General features: G+C 40.4%; 2 protein-coding genes across 3 annotated transcripts in view; one reads left to right on the plus strand and one right to left on the minus strand.

The window, feature by feature from the left end:
• Nucleotides 1-1,647: 1,647 nt before the first annotated feature.
• Nucleotides 1,648-22,129, minus strand: CDNF (cerebral dopamine neurotrophic factor). Its single transcript, XM_006933269.4, has 4 exons — nucleotides 21,878-22,129; nucleotides 9,429-9,556; nucleotides 7,984-8,125; nucleotides 1,648-2,313 (listed from the first exon to the last, which is right to left on the minus strand). The coding sequence occupies exons 1-4, from the start codon at nucleotides 21,978-21,980 to the stop codon at nucleotides 2,135-2,137; spliced, it is 552 nt and encodes a 183-aa protein (XP_006933331.3). The 5' UTR covers nucleotides 21,981-22,129; the 3' UTR covers nucleotides 1,648-2,134.
• Nucleotides 22,130-22,331: 202 nt separating this feature from the next.
• Nucleotides 22,332-22,537, plus strand: part of HSPA14 (heat shock protein family A (Hsp70) member 14) — a 44,292-nt gene continuing 44,086 nt past the window's right edge. For both annotated transcript variants that reach the window (XM_003988117.6, XM_045060931.1), the window contains exon 1: nucleotides 22,332-22,526. In XM_003988117.6, the coding sequence (XP_003988166.1) occupies nucleotides 22,470-22,526 (57 nt within the window). In that variant the 5' untranslated portion in view covers nucleotides 22,332-22,469. The remainder of the gene's footprint in view (nucleotides 22,527-22,537) is intronic.

Below are 22,537 nucleotides of genomic sequence, written 5' to 3' on the forward strand. Positions count from 1 at the left end.
GCTCACAGCCTGGAGCCTGCTTTGGATTCTGTCTTCCTCTCTCTCTGCCCCTCCCCTACTTGTGCTCTCTCTAAAATGAATAAATGTTAAAAAAAAAATTTTTTTTTAAAAGAAAGAGAAGCAGTCTCAGCTCCCCCCCACCCCACCCCACCCCTGCCCCACACCCAGGCCTCCTGAATCAGAGTCCACATTTTAACAAGATCCCCGGGTGACTTCTGTGCACAGTTGGAAAGTTTCAGTGGCACTAACATAGAGTAAATGCTCTTTGAAAAGCCAGACCAAACATCATGGATTTGAAATGAACTGCTGGGCCATGTTCTTATTACCTAGATTTATATCCTGAAAAAATGACACTGAAAAATATGCCCTGATTTTGAATTCAGACATCAAACTGCTTTCAAATGATAAGTTTCTGTTTTCAAATGATAAGTTTCTCAAAATGCACTAAAGAAAAACAAATATAAAGGTTACAAAAAGTAAACACCTAAATTTGGGCTTTTTAAAAATATAATTCATAATAAGGTAGAGTCATTTACACATAATGATCAAGCTGCCGAAATTCAGAAACAGGAACTCTTTTGGCCATTTATTACACTAAAGTTTTTTTATTCTCAATTTTAAGTTACTAACCACCATTTCTCTGACAAGTTCGGTTATGTCCTAGCTGCCCAACTGAAAATTTGTTTAGCTGTGCAGCATTTGAACCTGAAAATTATACTTTCAACATATACATTCAGTCTGGAAAATTTCTCCTCCACTCACCAAAATGACTCCCAGTAAGTGCAATTCTTTATTTATTTTTTTAAATTTTTTTCCAGTTTTATTTATTTTTGAGAGAGAGAGCATGAGATGGGGAGAGGCAGAGAAAGAGGGAGACACAGAACCCGAAGCAGGCTCCAGGCTCCAAGCTGTCAGCACAGAGCCCAACGCGGGACTCAAACTCAAGGACCCTGAGATCATGACCTGAGCTGAAGTCCAAGGCCCAACCGACTTGAGCCACCCAGGCACCCCTGTAAGCCCAATTCTTTAAATGAGCGAGACGTTTTGAATCAGTAAGTCCAGGGAATTTTCAAATACTTTTTTAAAGCAGTATTTTAGATAAAATTTATATACAATAAAATGTCCAGATCTTAATTATACTACTGGATGAGTTTCACAGCCATATTCATCCATGTCACCAACACCCCAGTCAAGATATACGATATTCCCGTCACCCCAGAAAGTTCCCTTGAGCTGCTGTGCAGGCCTTCCCTGCCTCCACCTTCCACGCAGGGGTCAGCCTCTGTACGCTGGGGTTCTTGCTCTTAGTGGCCAGAAAATAGAGCCAAGAACGATTTTACAATTGACAGCTGATAAAGAACCATAGAGCTCTATGTTGCCTGCAGGCCCTTTTCCCAGGCTTTAGCCCTCTGGCAAAAGCTTGTCTAACACATGGTAGAAAGGAGTAGAAAACACCTTGAGCTTGGTTCAATCAACAGCCTGAGTGTTGATACGGTTTGCTGAAACGTTGGCTATACTTGCTTGGATTCTCCATCTATTTTCTTTCGGTAGGTTTAAATAGGTATTCTTTTGGGAAACCCTCATTTCAAGTAGTGCCTCCTGCCCTCCCACATCTGATACCAAACAGAGCCAGAATGTAGACTGATGTGCAGTTGAAAATACACAGTTTACTCTTTAAAACCTTTTGATTATGCCGTGTTATTGCTTAGGGTTGAAGGTGGGAGTTAGGTAAACCAAACATTGTTCTTTTACCCTAAACCAATATATTTAATTAAAAATTAGTGCACAGAGGGGGGACGTCTGGGCACTGTCTTCCTTCTTGGACTCAACTTCATCCATTTTTCAGTCGTTCGCGTTTCCCAATTTTAAGGAAACGGACGATGACATACATACAATCCTCCCAAACATTATGAGAAAGGCACTTTCAGGTTTTCGCACACTGCAAATGTAAGATGCCACTGATATTACATTTTAATTACAACCCCCCCGTAAGCAAGTCTTGATTGGTTGTATCAGCAAAAGGAAAAGTATGAGACCACATACAGCGCAGCTCCCGGTTACTCCTAACCCACAAGTCTGTATCCTGGAGAGTCACTGCGTCTCCCATCAAGGGCGCGTCGGCGGCGCCCGAGGGTCAGAGCTCTGATTTGGGGGGCGCCGCTGCATACTTGGGGGCCAGTTCTGTGATCAGATCCACGTAGTCGGTTTTTTCCGCACAGGCTCTGCACTCCTCGCCCCAGCTGCGCAGTATCTGTTTCAGCTCCGCTACTCTCATCTTTGAGAGGTCCACTGATGCCAGGTCCAGCTGCTTTTCTAAAGGACAGAAAGGGATGGGGGGTGGGGGTGGGGGTGGGGGTGGGGGTGGGGGGAAGCACAGTTTTTAAAAAACCAATACAACTGTGAAACACCTAGAAAGGCCAGTGGTGTTACTTATCTTGGTGCCGACTACCCTTTGTTCCAAAGTGGGAAACACTTCCGATTTCTATGGAAACCAAGATCTACCTAAGGAAAATGTGTTATCTACAAAGCTAGTGGCATCATTTGCGTTCTATTAAACTTGCTCTCCAGGAAATTATAACTTGCTCCAAGACAGGGGCGTGGGTAGCTTTGCAGTATTTGCGACCACTCCATGGCTTCTCAAGATCATAATTACTAAAACCACTGTGCTGCCTCCTAATTGTTCTTCCCAGGAAAAAAGAAGGGGATTGATAAACTGCAATGCCTTGGGGTGGCCTTGCGTGTGGCCGATCGAAAGCCCTCCGTCGTAATTAACTAGAAAGTGACGGTTCACTTTCTGTACAAAGATATGTCTGCATTAAAACAGACGGGCACACCTATTACAAAGCACTGTCAAGAGTTTTTAAATACGAATGCAAAGAAACCAAAACACGTGAATAAAATTAAGAACATTCTCATTGATCTTTAATTGTTTCGGTTCTCTGCTTGAACTCACCTGGTCCTCTGCCCCTACTGGGATTACAAAATCATCACAGCATTCCTTTCCGGTCCTTTGGGATATACCCACTTCTCCCATGCTAGTGCCTTAGTGCCGGCCAATCTGGTTCCTTACCTTCTTACTATCGACTCTTGTTAACAACTAACTCCTGGAGAAAGACTACTGTTTTCATTTACAGACTATCTGCAGAGAATGTCAAGAACTCAACTACTTCTCTATTGCCAAACTCAAAAAGAAAAAGAAAAAAAAATAAGCTCATCTATGACATACTCATAATTTCCCCATCAGAAAGAGGAAATTCTTTCCTTCCAGCGGCAAATCCCCTTCCCCCTGCCCCATGACAGGCATGTGCTTGAACATGGATACAACATTTAAGCTTGCTTATTAAACAATTGGTAGCAGCACAGGAGTTTTACAGCTTGACTTCTCTTGAGTAGCCCTTTCCTTTTTCCCTGCATAATAAACACAGCATTTAAAAGCCTTTTAACAACCTAACATAGTGGTCAAGTGATTTATCAAAAATTTCCAGTAAGTGTGCGCAAGTGTAAAAGTGGGACTTTATACTTAGGAATTAATTTAACCAAGGAGGTGAAAGATCTATACACTGAAAACTACAGTACTTCGATGAAACAAATTAAAGAGGACACAAATGGAAAGACATCCCATGTTCATGGATCAGAAGATTAATATTGTTACAATGCCCATCCTACCCCAAGCCATCTACAGATTTAATGCAATCCCTGTCAAAATTCCACTGGCATTTTTCACAAAGAAAGAAAGAAAGAAAGAAAGAAAGAAAGAAAGAAAGAAAGAAAGAAAGAAAGAAAGAAAGAAACTCAATTTGTACGGAGACACTAAAGACCTAGATTAGCCAAAGCAATCCTCAGAAAGAACAAAGCTGGAAGCATCACACTTCCTGATTCCAAACCATACTACAAAGCTATAATAAAGCAGGGTGGTACCGGCATAAAAGCAGACACATACACATACCAGTGGAGTAGTATTGATGAGAGAGCATAAGGCAAGCTGAGGGCTGGGCACCAACTAACAATACCCCCTCCCTCCAGGTGGGATATGCGTGATATTCCTCAGGCACTCCTGGCTGCCCAAGAACAAAGGCAAAAAAAAAAAAAAAAAAAAGCCAGTGGTTAACTGATAGAGTTCACAGTCATGCGACACAGGACAGGAGTCTCCATCAGTTTATAGATGTCTTAGTAAATTAGAAGAAAAAGGTAATCTTATCAATAGCTTAGCCTCCAGAAACCCATAGACTGACTCAGTTTCCTGGAGCATTAACATCACCCTCCCCTCCGCAGTGATATGGGGAACAAAGAAGAAGAAGAAAATATAAATGACATTAAATTTCTTTATAACCTGCAGCCCATTGACAAATACTTGAAGCAAATACAGAGTAGAACATTTCTCCAGGAACTCCCTGCTGTCTTAATGTTAATGCCTTACTAGAGGGAAAATAACCTTAGCTTGACAATAGCAAAGCCTCAGGTATCTTAGGAGTCCTCTTTAGCATATCAACGTCTTTCTGGAGGCCTCCCTTTTGACTTTACCTCCCCCATCTTCATAGTATATAACCAGTCACTCTTCACAACCCCAATGCAGCTCTATCTGCCCACAGGTCCTGTCCCCATGCCTTAATAAAATCACCTTTTTGCACCAAAGATGTCTCAAGAATTCTTTCTGGGCCATTGGCTCCTGATCCCCACCATCACTCCAAAATCCCATCAGTATCAAAAGCCCAGAAATAAGCCCTTGCATATACGGTCAACTAAGATTTGACAAAGGAGCCAAGAATATGCAATGGGAAAAGAATAGTCTCTTCGGTAAATGGTGTTTGGAAAACTGGATAACCACATGAAGAAAAATGAAACTGGACCCTTGGCTTTCACCACTCATGAATATTAACTTGAAATGGATTGAAGAATTAAACATCAGATCTGAAACTATAAAAATCCTGGAAGAAAACCTAGGGAAAGTCTCCTTGATATTGGTCTTGGCAGCGATTTTTTGGATATGACACCAAAGCACAAAAACAAAAGCAAAAATCAGTAAGTGGGACCATATCAAACTAAAAAGTTTCTGCACAGCCAAGAAGCCATCAACAAAATAAATAGCAAGTTACGGAATGAGAGAAAATATTTGAAAATTATATATGTGATAAAGGGTGACTATCCAAAATATATAAAGAACTCATACAACTCTACAGCAAAAAAAATTTAAACAATCTGATCAAAAAAATTGTCAGAGGAACTGTATAGACATGGACAGTTTTCCCAAAGAAGACATACAAATGGCCAACAGGTACATGATAACGTGCTCAACGTCACTAATCATAAGGGACATGCAGAACAACACTACAATGAGATTTCACCTCACACCTGTTAAAATGGCTGTCATCAAAAACCTAAGAGACAGCACGTATTGGAAATGATTTGGAAAAAATCACTGTTGGTGGTAGTGTAAGTTAGTACAGTCACTATGGAAAATGGTACGGTGGTTCCTTTAAAAATTAAAAGTAGAACTACCAAGTGATTCAGCAATCCCACTTCTAGGTATATATCAAAAGGAAATGAAAACAGGATATGAAAGAGAGATCTGCACTCCCATGTTCTTTGCAGCATTTTTCAGAGTAGCGAAGATATGGAAACAACCTAAGTGTCAATAGATGAATGGATAAAGAAGATGTGCTCTGTGTCTGTGTTTGATACAAACGTATATACATACAATGAAGTGTTATTCAGCCATGAGAAAAGAAATGCTGCTACTTGCAACAATATGAATGGACTTTGAGGACATTATGCTAGGTGAAATAAGACAGAGAAAGACAAATACTCTGTGGCATCACTTATACACAGAATGTCAAAAAGCCAGACTAACAGAAACAGAGAGTAGAATGGTGGTTACCAGGGGCTGGGGAGTGGAGAAATTGGCCGAAGAGGCTAGCCAAAGGGTACAGACTCTGGGGATCTAAAATGTACATCGTGGTAATTATGTTAGTAACATTGTATTATACACTTGAAAGTTACTAAGAGAGTGCATCTTAAATGTTCTCATTACAAAAAAGGTATGGTTATCGTAAGGCATGATGGAGGTGTTAGCTAACACAGTGGTGATACTGCAATATATAAGTGTTTCAAATCAACATGGTATATGCCTTAAACTTACACAATGTTTATGTCAATTAAGTCTCAATAAATGTGGAAAAAATAAATAAAAATAAAATAATAAAAGCTGACATTTTCAAACTTTTTTTTTATTTGGAGGGTCAGCTACACTCTGTGCTCCCGAGAACGCTTATATTTCTATAGTGATCCCCATTCTTAAAAAAAAAAAAAAGAGAGAGAGAGAGAGAAAGAGAGAGAGAGAGCTAGCAAAAACCTTCTTTCGGGTTAAAAACGAAATGACACCTTTCTAATTGAAAACATAATCCACTCTACATTTACCTTATTTGTTAATTTCATGGCTGACTTAACAAAATACCTTTAAACATAGAAGCTTTGATAGCTCAAATTATGAATATCCCACAATTCAAAGACCCTGTTCAATCTCAACTTTCCTGCCAACAATAAGCTGGGAAAGGGAATTTAGAACTAGTAGTCCAGTCAAAATAAATGATTGAAAAAATAAATAAATAAATGACTGAGGGGGAGAACAAACTTTCTTGCTAGTGTCAGTAGTATCTTTGAGTTTTTCTAGAGAACTTGGCTTCTGGCATTAATTTTAAAACAGGAAAAACTCTGTAACCCTAAAACGTAAGGAAAATATTGATACCAAAATTAAAGCTAGTTTATGGCTCCCCAAGGGCCTCTAGTGGCCATCACTGCCAAAACATTAGTAAGTATGTGTTTCTTCTCAATAATATCTGATTGATTTTTCTATTAGTCAAGGAGCCAAGTAGGATCCCTTGAATGTAGCAGACATTGTTTAAAATACATCTGGCAAATGAAAGAATCAGCATAGTTTGTCCCTTCTGTGAATATTGTTTATATGGACTCAATGATTCCTGCCTCTACTTCATTACTTGGAAGCCAATAAAAATGGATGCCTTCCCCATAATCACTACCTTGGAGATGAGAGCCTGTCCTTGGCAAAAAAAAAATTGAGAAATAGGTTGCCTTTGGTATCTTCCGACCTTAAACCTAGTTAAAGCCAGCTATGATGCTATGGTGCATAGGCATATTACACAGCTATCTTGGAAAATAAGACTAAGGTAATTCAGAGTTGAATGCTAATTACTTAGGTAGTTTACAATACTACAGTGGATATGCAACATAAAAAAAAATGACTTAAGCAAAAGAAATGAGTCTCTCCTGGTAGAATCTCAGGTGTTAAGGATAGACTAAGGGAGGGATGGCTTTTATCACACCTATTCAGTCTACCCAAAAGGCTGGCCCAGATACAAATCCTCAGTACTGTGTAAGAATAGATCTATATCTGTGGAATTCATAAGGCCAAGGATACTGTTTTAAATAGGACATCTTCTGTTCTTCACTGTTTATTTTAGGCACCCTCGATAAGGTTACTTCATCAAGCAAAACCTGACTTGATGTGAATAACCTATTTCCTAAAATGTAAACCCGGCAGAATGGCAGACAAATCTAGGGGAACAAGTCATAGTCATATTTAAAACCGCAAAGCCCTGACATCACCTTGGAATCGATGCAACGTTTTGCCTTAATAGCTTACCAAGAGCTAAATCACCATGAGTAGCTGCTCCCTTTACATTTTGAATTTTTCCTTGACAGGCATAGTTGGCCTTGCCTTGGTGATGTAAGAGATTAAACGTTGCTATCTGGGTTGGCGGTTCTACCTAGTGCTGATTGCGCTTTACTCCTTTCTGTTCCCCCAAAGGAGCTCGGATGTCGCTTGGCACCATTCAGCAGCCCAGCGACCTACTGGCCAGTGGAGAATGCCTTCTCTTCCCACATTCACGTTTTAGAAACAGGGCCCTCGGTGTAGAGAATTGGCAATGCTCTGGACATAGTGGAAAAATACATTTGACTCCATTATACCATATTTCAGCTCACAGATCTGGCTGTCCATCTTCTTAAGCTTCTCACAAATCTTTGTTGCAGGCATATGCACGCTCATTGGGCGAGCGACCTCACTTAGGATCTTTGTGGCTGCATCCTTCGTCGCTCCCAGATAGTAGCACTGACGGAGAACAAAGATAATTTAGTGTCGCTGGGTGACGGAAAAAAGTTAATATAGTTCAGAGAAGTGAGAGAGAGGTTAACCTAGTTTTCATGGCCCAGCTATTAAATTTTAACCCCTGCTGACTAAGACACCAGAAAACAAATGATTCCATCCCCGTGATCATGTTAATTAGAAGTGCCCTGCGATTCACACGATGCTCAAAGACTAATGAGGGCTGACACTTGCTAAGTGTTTTCTCTGTGTCAGGTGCTGCTGCTCTCACTGCTCTCGGGGCTTTAAAGGTCTTAACTTAGTGAATTCTCACAACGATCCTGTGAAGTAAGTACTATAATTATCTCCATTTTACACCCAAGCCAACTGAAGGTCACCCAGCTGGCAAGCAGAAGAGACAGAATGGAAAAATCTACCATTTCGGCTCTAGAGTCCATACCCTTCCCCATCATGCTATGCTGCCTTCCCAGCTGCCCAACTTAAGCACTTTCATTTAAAAATATGAAACTTAATGGTACAAATAAATGCTGAGAGGTTTACAATGTGTCAGTGGTGAACAGTCAATAATGCAGATTTAGCTGACAAATTGAACACGAAAATTCTAGGCGAAATGGATTGGCCTACAATTATCTGTAGTGAAGTGAAACACTATGTTGAAATAAGTCATCTTTGGATACTCAGAAAACACCATTATAAAATAATATAAAGAATTAGTTATGAATGATGTTATAAAAATGTTTTGATAGGTTTCACTAATAGTCTTTTTTTTTCAATTTTTTAAAATGTTTTTATTTATTTTTGAAGGAGGGAGAGAGACAGAGCATGAGCAGGGGAGGAACAGAGAGGGAGGGAGACACAGAATCCGAAGCAGGCTCCAGGCTCCAAGCTGGCAGCACAGAGCCTGACACGGGGCTCGAACCCACAAACCGTGAGACCATGACCTGAGCCGAAGTCGGACGCCCAACCGACTGAGCCACCCAGGCACCCCTGTAATAGTCTTGATAAGAAAGAGAAAGTCTACCCACTCAACCCAGGACAGAAATTTGTCATTAGGAATTTGTGTGAATTTACTTAAAACGTGGAACTGGTTGCCTATGGTTTATTCAGAAAGCAAAATGAAACCAGATATGTTCTAGATGAAAATACATGAGTACACTTCACTGGAAGATCAATTTCTGCTTGCTATCTACAGTGAACATCCTTGAGGCAAGCATCTAAGCAGGAGACATTAAGACTAAGATGAGAAACGAAGCCATTAACACTTTTCTTCAAGCATAAGGGAAAAATGAAAGGTGAAAATGTACCATACCAGGCGGTTTTCTTTTCCTTTGACATCCAAGCAAAAGCTGACCAATTCCTTTTCTATGGTGTCCAGGGAAAAGTTGACTCCTCTGGCTATCAGGGAGTTATAGAATCGGTTCAGGAATTCTTTACATACTAGAAGAATCAAAGAAATTATGTATTTATGTTTAATATAAACATTACCACACCTATGTGGGTGTCCCACTCATCAAATAAAAAAGTTAAATATGATTCAACACATTATGACAATGGATTCAAATTATAAGTAAGAATGGTTTGGGGCCAGGGTCACCTTGGTGGCTCAGTCAGTTAAGTGTCTGGATTTTGCCTCAGGTCATGATCTCATAGTTCATGGAATCAAGCACCACTCTCAGCACAGAGCCTGCTTGGGATTCTCTCTCTTCCTCTCTCTGCCCCTCCCCTGTTTGTGTTCTCTCTCTCTTTCTCTCAAAATAAATAAATAACCATTAAAAAAAAAAAAAAGAATGGTTTGGGGCCTATAGCTATTAACTTAGTATTAGGCCTTGAATAATACTTACTGAATCAATCAATAAATGAATCAATCTTTGGAATCAAGTTGAACCTAAAATGAGAATTTTCCCTCAAAATTTAACCCTAAAAGAAAATATAGCTTTATGTAGGATATGATGCTTGGGACAGCTTTGTTTAAAGCACAGAGGAAAACCTGAATACATATCTTATATGAAACCCCTTGGTCGTCTGCATACGTCTGTATGTTCTATCATCATGGACCTACATGAGACTCCAAACTGAACAATCATATTCAATCCCAGCATCCAGAGCCAGCGAAGGGGTGGAGGGAGCTGAGAAGTGGCACAAGCAACAACAACAACCGTACTTAACGTTGTACTTAACAGGTGTTAGCACTGTTCGAATGTGTGTTATTAACCCATTCAAGTCTCACAACAAAGTGTGGATATAATTGCATTACTATCCTTATTTCACAGATGAGATAGCTGAGTCAAAGAGTGGTCAGTTAACTTGCCTAATAAGTGCTAGAGAGGGAATGAAATCCCTGCTCATCTGACCTGGGCCCTACACACTTAGCCAGTAGGCACCTCTGCCCTAGGAGGAAGCTGCTTTCCATGTGGCTTTCTCAGATGGGGCAAGTGTCTGGTCCAAGTAGGAAAGAAGAAAATGGAGGCCAGAAGCTTCTGCTGGAAAACAGTGGCACTAGATTTAGAAAGAATTCTAGAGAGGGGCACCTGGGTGGCTCAGCCGGTTGAGCGTCCAACTTCAACTCAGGTCATGGTTTTGCAGTTTGTGAGTTCAAGCTCCCCGTCGGGCTCTGTGCTAACAAACAGCTCAGAGCCTGGAGCCTGCTTCAGATTCTGTATCTCTCTCTCTCTCCCCCTCCCCTGCTCATTCTCTACCTCTCTCTGTCTCAAAAATAAATAAATGTTAAAAAAGAAAACTTAAAAAAAAAGAAAGAATTCTAGAGAAACATACTAAGGAAGAAAGGAGAGCGCTAAGGCCCTGGGTGCTCTCTATCCCACTCTTGATTCATGGTATTAACAAAAACCAGGTAATGTGCTCTGTCCCCCATCCCTAATAATCAAGTGTCTGATTATCTAGCAGTCTGGTAAATGAGGCAAGATCTACCGATCACCCTAATATACAAACTAGACACCTAGTGTAGTTTAAACTATTGCATTTGATTAAGTTAGTTTATTTAATAAATATTTATTGAGCATCCTATATACAAAGCACTTTAAGAGCCCCGCTAAATGATAAAATGCAGGAAGAAGGAGGCAAAATCCAGAAAGGAGAAACACATCACAAGAAGTAATGTGAGAAAAGAGAATGGCAAGTGGGAGAAAAATCTAAATCAAGATTAACTATGTAAACAATAATAATGAACATGTAGGGGTATAAACATAGGGTAAAATCCAAATGCAGGACAATCCCAACACATAAGATGGAAAATAAAGGAGAATTCATGTGAAATTTCCTAAGATCCTTTACCACCCAGGAAGAGGGTAGAGAAACATTCTTGTTAACACATAATAATTTTTAGCCAACTAATCATGTTAACAATGTAAGGGTAATAACTAAAAGCATAAGTAATATAAAGATTACTTTCAGATCAGTATTGGTGCAGGGCATGGGGAAGGATTGTTAAAACATTTATCAGTCCACTAGAAGGCAGGAAAGGAAAGAGAGAAAGAAAGAAAGAAAGAAAGAAAGAAAGAAAGAAAGAGAGAAAGAAGCACAATAAGTTTTTAAACACTCACAAAATTAAGTAGGAGAAATACATCCAAATATATCACTGATCACAGTAAGTATGAATGTATTAAACTCTCCTTTATAGAACAGGATTTTTCAGAGTAAAACTATTAAAAATTCAATTATATGCTGAATATAAGAGAGTCACGTAAAAAGTATGAGGCTACAGCAAAGAGTTTGAAAAAACAAAAAACAACAAAATTGAAGAAACTTTAAAAATAAAAAGATATGCCTGAAAAAGGCTAACCAAAATCTACTTTAGCTCTGTAAAGCACTTTTGAGAATAACAACAGTCACTACTAATCAGAAAATGAAGCACTTACCAGAAATACCAAAAAAAAAAAAAAAAAAGTTATGAACTAATGAACAGCCAATAACATAGCCTAATAATATAGAAAATCCTTATAGAATTATAAGAAGAAATTGACAAATTCACAATAAAAATAGATGGTTGAACACTCTCTCAGCAAGTATTTGATCAAATCGACCAAAAGTTAGTAAGACATTAAACATTTGAGCACTATTCACAAATTTGACCTTATAACATATAGAACTCTTCTCCCCCAAATTAGAGAAATTCTTATTAAGAAAATATGCAATATTCACATTAATTTGCCAGGCAGTAAGCCAAAAAGCAGGTCTCAACAAGTACCAAAAACTCTGTACCAAGCAGGCCACCTTCCCTGAATATAATTAGAAATCAGTAACAAAAATAACATGATACAACTCAGTGTCCATCCTCTCGTATGCCTGAAAATTTTTTAAATACACACTTCTAACTAACCCATGGGTCAAAGAAAAAGTAGTGATAGGAATGTCCAATTTTTAGTACTTAGTTCCAATAAAAATGCTGTATATAAAACTTAAGGACTATAGTTAAGTCAGTACTTCCAAGGAAATTCATAATATAAAGTATGTATCGTTCAGTAAAAAAAAAAAAATGGAAAATTAATGAGTAAGCATTCAACTTAAGTTTTTAAAAGAAAACCAAACCAATAGACTACCTGATGTAGTTAACATGTTCAGAGATGATTTTCAGTTCTATCAGGAAAAAAAATGTGAAGATAAATTAATGATTGAAATAAAAATTATTCAAAGAAAAATTGAGGCTAGTTTCAATTCAAGGGGAGAAAGATGTTCATGAAAGATGAAATCCTGGTGCACTAGATAACTCACCTGTGAATGATATTTACATGGGCACAACAATATAAACCCTGAGATTTATTTTTATCCAAAATGGTGATATAAATGTATGTAAAATGGGGGCACTTGGGTGGTTCAGTCGGTTAAGTGTCCAACTCTTAATTTCAGCTCAGGTCATGATCTCATGGTTTGTGGGATTGAGCCCTGAATCAAGCTCCTCACTGACAGCACCGAGCCTCCTTGGGATTCTCTCTCTCTCTCCCTCTGGCCTCTCCCACCCACCATTTCTCTCGCTCTCTCTCTCTCTCTCTCTCTCTCTCTCAAAATAAATAAACATTTAAAAAATGTATATAAAATGGGGGAATGGGTGTGCAGGAGACAGACGTGGGTGGGTATAATAGATCTAAAACTTCATTTTCCACAGGTAACTAAAACTGCAAACCTGAAAAAGAACACTTTGAGCAGTTTAGTTAGATTAATAAAGATATGTGTCAGGGACATCTGGGTGGCTCAATCTGTTAAGCATCCGACTCTTGATCTCAGCTCAGGTCATGATCTCACAGTTTGTGAGTTCGAGCCCCATGTCAGGACAGAGCCTGCTTGGGATTCTCTTTCTCCCTCTCTTCTGCCCCTCCCCCACCCCCAACTAAATAAATAAACTTTAAAAAATAAAAAATAATAAAATTAGAATAGTAATGCAATTTATTATATGATCATCTCAATAGATATGTATGTGTTTGATTAAATCCAGTTTTGGCTCATGATTAAAGTATGACACATACAGACACATAGCAAACTCAGACTAGAAAAAAACTGCATTAAGTTGACAAAGTATGTCCACAAAAACTCTACAGCAAGTGTCCTACTTAGCAATAAAATGATCCTTTATCAACACTTGTATTCAATATAGAACTGGATGTCTTAGCTCACAGAACAAATGTTTATTTAGAACGGAAAAAAATTTTATCATTTGCAAATTATATGATTGTCTCTGTAGAAAAACATTCTTAATAAGGAGAACATTATGCAAAATTGCTGAATTTCAGAGTGATAAGAAGACATGATGAGGAAACTGCAAATTTAAAATAAGGTATAATTTACAATCATGATAAAAATTCTAGTGTAACCAGGAATAAATTTAATGAAATGTATCAAAGCTTTAGGGGAAAAATTACAAAACTTGATCAAAACTTTAAAGTAGACCTCAGGTGAGAAGATAAAGCCTTGTTGTTCATGGATGGAAAGATTCAATATTATGGAGGATAATCATTTTTTTAATGTTTATTTATTTGGAGAGAGAGAGCACACGCACACCAGCAGGGAAGGGGCAGAGAGAGAGAGGGAGAGAGAGGGAGAGAGAGAATCCCAAGCTCCATGCTCAGCAAGGAGCCCAATGCAGGACTCAATCTCACAGCCACAAGATCATGACCTGAGCCGAAATCAAGAATCAGATGCTCCACCAACTGAGCCACCCAGGCGCCCTTAGAGGATAATTATTTTTAAATAAATCTGTACATTTCACGTTATTCCAATCAAAACCCCAAAAGGACTTTTATAGATTTGACAACCTGGTCCAAAAATACATACGAAGAAACAAGAGCAAATCAAAGCCAAGAAGTGTTTGAAGAAGAAAAAAAGGGGGGAGTTGGTGGAGTAGACGTTATCAGATATCAAGATTCATTTCTAGAGCTACAGCACTGAAAACACTGTGGGAATGGCACAGAAACAGACCAAGAGAATTAGTATAGAAACAGATGCACAAAAAGAGTCTAGAAACAAATAGACACCTTTAGAGGAGGTTGGTATAGGATGGAAGTGATGCTAAAAAATCAATGGATGGAAAAATGGGCTAGTCAATAAATGATATTAAGACAACTTACTGCGGAAAAAGATAAGACTTAGATCTCTACCTAAAACGACACACGAACCTGAACCCCAGGTGAATGAATAGAGATTTATATGGGAAGAGCAACACTACAAAACCTCTAGAAGAAAAACCAGGGAAGCATCCTCATGACATTAGCATGGAGAAAGATTTCTTAAAGGTCCCAAAACACAGATCATACATTTGGTGACAGCAAAAGTGAACACTTTTGTAATGCCAAAAAAATCATAAACAAAAGATAAGACAGGCCACCAGCTGGAGGAAGATATTTACAACTTCTATAAGTGACTAAAGATTAATATCTAGAAGACATGAAATATCCCTATGGTCGTATTCTTAGGTCCAGTCATTACCAATCAGTATAACCTCTATAATCTCAGCTGAAGCATCCCGTTGTCTGACCATCACCTCCTATCCTCCCAGCTCATGTCCTCTAACACCCAACACCCACCCACACATACAATCCATTGATTTTTCCGCCTTGTCACCACGCTTCCTTACCCAGCTTAGGTTCTATGTTCAACAGTGTAATTGCTCCTTTGCACACAAATTCAACTCCCTTGCATCTCCCTCCCTTGCTGTATGCACCCAGCAAAACCCCAACCCTGGTTCAAACCATCTCTCCACCCAGTTTGTACCTATGCTGGCTGCACGTGGCTGGAGGAAATAACACAGTGGTGCCCACTGGTCTTGCTTTAAATTCATGACCACTAACTTCCAGTGAGCCATCAGAGCTACTCAACAACCCTACTCCATTGACCATTCTCACACTACATCCCACACCCCAAGGGATGATTGCAAAGCTTCTCTCTCCTCAAACCTTGTCTGATACCTCCACTCCCACCTCATGATCCTACATCCTATTTCTCTGAGAGGACAAAAGCAACAGGAGGGAACTCTCCTGCTTCTGCCACCACACCTACCACACCTGTCCTTGCATGTCCTATCTTAATTCTGTGAATGAACTTTGCCAAACCTGCTACTTGCTGAGGAGATCCTATCAACTCCCTGCTCCTGCGTTCTGGCCTCTCCCTCCGGTCTCCTTTCCCATTGGCCCACGACATGCTGTTACTTCTCACATCTTAGAAGCAACAAAAAACTCTCCCAACACCACATCCCCCGTCACCACCAAATACCACCCGATTCCCCCACTTGTCTTTAACAAAAACGCTTAAAGAGTGTTTGTGGTTTCCAAGTCTCTCCTCTCTTCCTCTCCCTGACACTCCCCACACCTAGTTGAAAGTCAATGAGTTATAAAAGGTTTGTTGTGAACAACAGAGTCCTTGACCTCCCCTTCATACTTGATTATTTCTTTGCTGCTTATTTTGTCCTGCATGACACTTAGAGTCACTTGAAATGTATTTGTGGAGATTATTTGAGACCAAAAATGAAGATGCCTTATGTCCATAAAGGGATTGTGTTCATATTTATCAGGCTGAGGAGCCACTAGCTGGGGAATACTTTAAACTAAATGGATAGCTTGATAATTTTTTGGACCCCTGATGTGAATTTTTTTAATGTTTACTTATTTTTGAAATAGAGACAGAGCATGAGCGGGGGAGGGGCAGAGAGAGACGGAAACACAGAATCCGAAGCAGGCTCCAGGCTCCAAGCTATCAGCACAGAGCCTGACATGGGGCTCGAAACCCCGAACCACGAGATCACGAGTTAAGCCCAAGTCGGACGCTTAACCGACTGAACCATCCATGTGAATTTTAGCTGTAAACCCAACGGAGAACATTTTGTGATTATAATCTCTCAGAAATATATTTATTCCTTTCTTCTCTTCTGGTCAGTGTCAAGGAAATTTTCCTTACAGTCTCTGTGGGCAGGGATGGGTTAGATTTATTGTTTGTCTGAGGGAGTAACGCTTTGGGAACCCCAGATTAACAGAGAAGAACATCCCAGTAGACTCCCCCTTTAAAACAAGTCTTGGGCTTTGACTTCTGTCCTCCTCATACCAAAGATTAGCTTTACTTTGGCCAGTGTCATCCAGGCAAAATGACCATAAACTCCGTTTACCATTCAGGATTGCTTCTTCCCCTTTAATTTTGCCCTAGCAAGTCTTTTTATCTTGTCAGCTCTTGGTTCCTTTATGATATTTTTATATTTTCTCCTGCATTGTTAGAATTTCTTGGCCAGAGGATGGCTATAATCTGACCCACTGAATTCCCAACATTCTAACCAGATTCTTTAAAAATATAAGTCAAATTATGCTACTGCATCCACTCAAAACCTTCCTATGGTTTTCCATATCACTCAGAGTCTAATCCAGTCTTTAGATTGTCCCACAGGCCCTGATGACCCAACTTTCTACTGCTTCTCACCCCTCAGCTTCTGTCACCTCTCCCACTGACGCCATATTGCTCTGTCCTCAGTGAAGCATTTAATTGGATGTGAGGCATGTATTTTTGGGGTGAATAAAAGGGCTCCTGCATATCTGTAAGAAAAACACAGTCCAGTGGGGAAAAGTTAAGTTGGAAATGCATATAACTTATCACCCAGCAATTCTTGTTCTATGACCTAGAGAAATCATCATATATGTGCTCAGGGAGACATGTATAAGAATATTCAGAGCACCGTTGCTTAAAATTATGTAAAAGTGGGAAGAACCTAACAGAACCTCAGAGAGAGAATAGTTACACAAACTGTATTTCACTCAAAAAGTGGAATTCTAGAGACAAGTTAAAAAGAATGAACCACATCTATAGTTATTAATGTACATAACTGCCCCAAAATAATGTTGAGTGAAAAAAGTTGCAGATAAGTATGTACAATGTACAATCATATACATGTAAGATCACAAAAAATTATAGATTATTTGTGGATACATACATTTATAGTAAAAGCTCTTTAAAAATGGGAAAGAGGGGCGCCTGGGTGGCGCAGTCGGTTAAGCGTCCGACTTCAGCCAGGTCACGATCTCGCGGTCCGTGAGTTCGAGCCCCGCATCAGGCTCTGGGCTGATGGCTCGGAGCCTGGAGCCTGTTTCCGATTCTGTGTCTCCCTCTCTCTCTGCCCCTCCCCCGTTCATGCTCTGTCTCTCTCTGTCCCAAAAATAAATAAACGTTGAAAAAAAAATTTTTTTTTAAATGGGAAAGAAAGTCACATTAAGTTCAGAACAGACATTTCTCCTGGAAAGGATGGAAAGAAAACGGTAGCTAAAGCCATTGTATTTTATTTTTTTAAAGACAGAGAATGGTAGCAAATGTAGCGAAATATTAACATTTAATCAATCTAGATACTAAGTATATGTTATATAAAATGTTTTCTGTATGTTTGAAATATTTCTGAATTTATGTTAAAAACTCACCACAATGTCTTTGACTCTCACAAAAATCCCCAACATGCTCAATACAATATCTGGTAATATCGGGACACCTGTGTGGCTCAGTCGATTAAGCGTCCCACTTCGGCTCAGGTCGTGATCTCACAGTTCATGAGTTCGAACCCTGCATCAGGCTCTGTGCTGACAGCTCGGAGCCTGGAGCCTGCTTCAAATTCTGTGTTTCCCTCTCTGGCTGCTTCTCCCCCGTTCATGCTCTGTCTCTCTCTCTCTCTCAAAAATAAATAAACATTAAAAAATTTTTTAATTATTAAAAACATTTGGTAGTATTAATGAAATTGAATTTAGAATTTTAAAGTGTCATCACAGATCAATTAAGCAATTATCAGTCAGGGCCCAAAAGGAAAAAACAGTATTTTAAAAATAGCATAATGCCACCTGCAGGAAAAGAGCTACAATTTTTTCAGAAAGATAATGATAAATGTTTAGAGTCAGTTTAGTGGAATAATTAAACTACCAGTGGGCTAGAAACATTATTTTCAACAGTTCCATCCACACCTTCTAAAACTGAAGTCAATCCCACATTATTTGCTTGATTTGGGAGGGGAAAAAATTAAAAAGACACCAGATTAGTCTTGGTGCAAGGCTAAGGGGGAATTACTATCTACAAACATAACACATGTTATGAGGAGTTAAGAGTTTTGGGGCGCCTGGGTGGCGCAGTCAGTTAAGCGACGGACTTCAGCCAGGTCACGATCTCGCGCTCTGTGAGTTCGAGCCCCGCGTCGGGCTCTGGGCTGATGGCTCGGAGCCTGGAGCCTGTTTCTGATTCTGTGTCTCCCTCTCTGTCTGCCCCTCTCCCGTTCATGCTCTGTCTCTCTCTGTCCCAAAAATAAATAAATGTTGAAAAGAGTTTTAAGAATAGCCAGAACTTCCTAAATAATTTGTATACAACTTCATTGTTCCAATTTTATTTGTAAAATTTCCTTAAATAATTTAGTTCCCAACACCACACCAGAAAGGAGTATAGGTAGTAATTCAGTGCATGGGGCTCGGAAGCCAGACCCGCTGGGTCCAAATCCTGGCTTTACTAATCACTAGCTGTGTGACTTTGGGTCTTTCACTGTTGAATCATCTGACAGTCTCATTGCCATTCCTATGAGGGTCATCGGTCTTTTTTCTCTGGCTGTGTTGGAGATTTTCTCTTTTTTTCCTTCTTTCTCTCCCAATGATTCATTTGGAGACAATTTCTTCAATCTTCTTACAAATTCTTTTATCAGCTATATTTCATCTGCTGTTAATCCCTTCAATTTCTATTTGTAGATGTTTAATCTGGTATTTTTCCAAATATGGGTGGACATTTTAAATAGTCTTTTACCCTTTATTCATATGTTCAGTCCCTTCCTTTCTTTCTTTAACCATCATAAATGTATTTTCTATTCTGTGCCTGATAATTCCAGTACCTGAAGCCTTTCCACTAATCTCTGCATTGTGTCTCCCACTCGTCTCCACTTTTCTGAATGTGAGCTCTATTTTTTAGACTTTGACTCTCAGAATTATTTGCAGACTGGGCTAAAGGTGGATTCCTACAGGTAAGAGCAACATCTGCCGATGCCTGCTTAACATCCCTTTAAAGTAAAATTTCAGTTTGAGATGCTTCAGACTACTCAGGTTGTGTGCATTTGGGCCTCCATGCATTTGCAGGCTATGTTGTGATTATGCGTTATCTGGACACATTTTTGTTTTCCCTTTTGGTACAAAGTTCAAGAACCACAAGTCCTTTTAGTCTCTAATCATGGGGGTAGAGTTGTGGTTATTTCCAGGTCACCTTTTAAAATGAAGGTCTAACTCTTTGGGGTTCCAAATGAATTGGGGGAGAACCTACTATTACATTCCTACCTTGGGAAGGTCCTGAGCTTTGTTTTCATTCTCTTTATTTTGCCAAAGCCATGAAAACCTAAATTAAGATTGTCTAGGTAACAAATGCCCTCATGGCAAAAGCCATCTTTCCGCTCCTTTTCCTTCTTTTAGTTTCCACTTCCACCTTGGCTTTGGCCTCGGGGTATGCCTTTCTAAGGTACACTTAAAAAATATTTTTACATTTTTATTTTATCCAGTGTTTTCAGCTAGAGGAACAGTCATGTTCTCTTTTAGAGCTTGAAGTCCTACTTGTTCTTAATGCTGTTAGTAGGAACAGAACATTAAATATAACAGCCTCTCATTCATGTTTTTAACAAATATTCACTGAGCAATTATTAAGTGCCAGACGGTGGTCTAGGCTGTTGAAAAACAAAGTCCTTACCCTCAAGGATTACATTCTGGGGGAATAAATAAAAGTATCTTGTGGCTGCGAAGAAAAAGAAACATGGTAATGAGGATAGAGGGTGACAAAAACATACTATTATCCTAAATGGGATGGCCAAAGCAAACCTCTTAAACTATTTGAGCAGAGACCTTAGTTAAGAAAGGGAGAGAAAAAATTAGTGGACTGCCTGGGGTAAAACTCTCCAGGCAGGGCAGTGCAAAGGCTTTACTGCAGGAGTGACCTGGGTGGGTCCAAGAACAGTCAGGGCACCAGACTGGTGGAAGCAGACTGAGCAAGAGGGGCAAAGACAGTAGAAAATGAGGTCTAGTCAGACACGCAATAATCACAATATGGTTTAATACATCCAGGAAAGATGGCATAAGCTTCACATTTAATAAGTCCAGATGCTCTGGCTTATCTGAAATGTTTTCAGGTAGACACTCCAAAAATTAAATTGGTAAGTAATCAAATCAGTTGTTAATGTCTCACAAATTCTGCTTTAAATATACAGGACACAGTTATAAGAGATCTTTAAGCAAAATTATAACCTAGCTGAACAATTATCTATATCTATACAAAGTTTTAAAATAACATCGTGTAGATATTTTAAATTTCTGAAGAGAAGTTTAATTATTGCAGGGCCGACATAAAACTGGACTCCAACCCTTAAGACTTCATTAAGTTACTATACAAACTACGGTCATCCAGTATTCAGTGTATACTGTGACCCTGTAATTTCCTGGTAAGTAGGGATAGAGTTCCAAGGTCATAAACGAGTGAGGAGGATATACACTTATATAAATTATTTCAGTGAATGAAAAATGGAAGTGTTACAGTAGACCAGAAGCAAGGGGCTAGCATAGCTAGCATAGCTATTATCTTCTTTGATCTTGTTAACCACCCTCTGAAGTAGGTATTAGCGCTCTGATTTTGCAAGGGAGAGGCATGGGGGGCGGGGGGGGGGGCGGGGGTGCAACCTAGATTCACGTGTTCAGACTGCAAGTGCACAGCTGAGGTTCTGCCAACAGAAAAGGAATCATTGCTGGGTATTCCTCTTAAGGAGTTAATGTACTCCTTTGTAAAGCAACTTTTCTCTGTAAAGCCCTAAACAAACGTTAGTTATGTTCTCTGGTTTAAGCCACCTCAACTCAATTACAGACAATTTAGCGTTTTATTTTTCTTTTGGGAATCAGACATTTAAATTTGAAAGACATCTGTGCAGGGAGAGGCCAGTCGCGCCCGTCAGCTGCAGCAGAATCAATGCAGCGTCAGGGTCAGCTGCAGCAGAATCAATGCAGCGTCAGGGTCTTCGGAAACTAGGGGGTCTGCACAAGATCTAATCCAAATCCAAACCCTCCACCTTTGACCGCAGTTCAATAACCTCAAAACCAGAACGCGGCCTCAAGGTATCACTGGGCCAGGATCGAAGTTTTGCCTAGGCTTGGGAGAAGGCGATGGGAAACCAGGAACTGGGCCTACATTTCCGGAGTTAAATGTTATTTATAGCCCAGGCCGGGAGAAGCCAAAGCCGACAACAGCTGCGCTGCAGCGCGGTGCCACCGCCATGCAAGCAGGTCTCACACCGCTCACCTTCACAGTCGGCCCCGGCCTCCTGGCCCAGCACCGGCCCCAGGTTAGAGACCCAAAGCCCGGCATAAAATGCCACCATCGCGGCTGGGCCCGCGCACCGCATGCTGAGCCAGCCGCTCCAAACGCCTCGCCACCTGCGTCCACCAACAGCCACGCTGCTGTCGGCCCGGGCTGTTACAAGAAGCAGAAGAGCCCGGCTAGTGGTTGGGGAAAAAATCTGCCCGGAGTTGCTAGGACAAGTGACGCAACTCAATCGGCAGTTTCCATTGGCTTCCAGGAAAGGGCCTAGAAAGAGTCCGCGCCCCTTCCAGGCCCTCCCTCACTGGAGCATGCGCGCTATCGCCCACGGTGTGCCTTTCCGGTAGGGCGGGGGATTGGGGGACGCACTGAAGCTATTCGCAGACAGTCCGAGAGGAAAGGCTAAACCTTCACGCTGATTGGCGGCGACGCGGGAGGCCGGGGCGGATGGACGGGACGCAGTGGGCGGGCGGGAACGTGAAATTTCCGCGGTGCCTGATGGGGCTGTTCGGAGGCCGGGAGCTGTTGGCACAGGGGGACCACTCGTTACTGCTGCCGCCGTATCTGCCGCCTCATGGCGGCCATCGGAGTTCACCTGGGCTGCACTTCAGCCTGTGTGGCCGTCTATAAGGTGAGGGCCTG

Source organism: Felis catus, chromosome B4 (genome assembly GCF_018350175.1).
Source record: "Felis catus isolate Fca126 chromosome B4, F.catus_Fca126_mat1.0, whole genome shotgun sequence".
Taxonomy (NCBI): Eukaryota; Metazoa; Chordata; class Mammalia; order Carnivora; family Felidae; genus Felis; species Felis catus.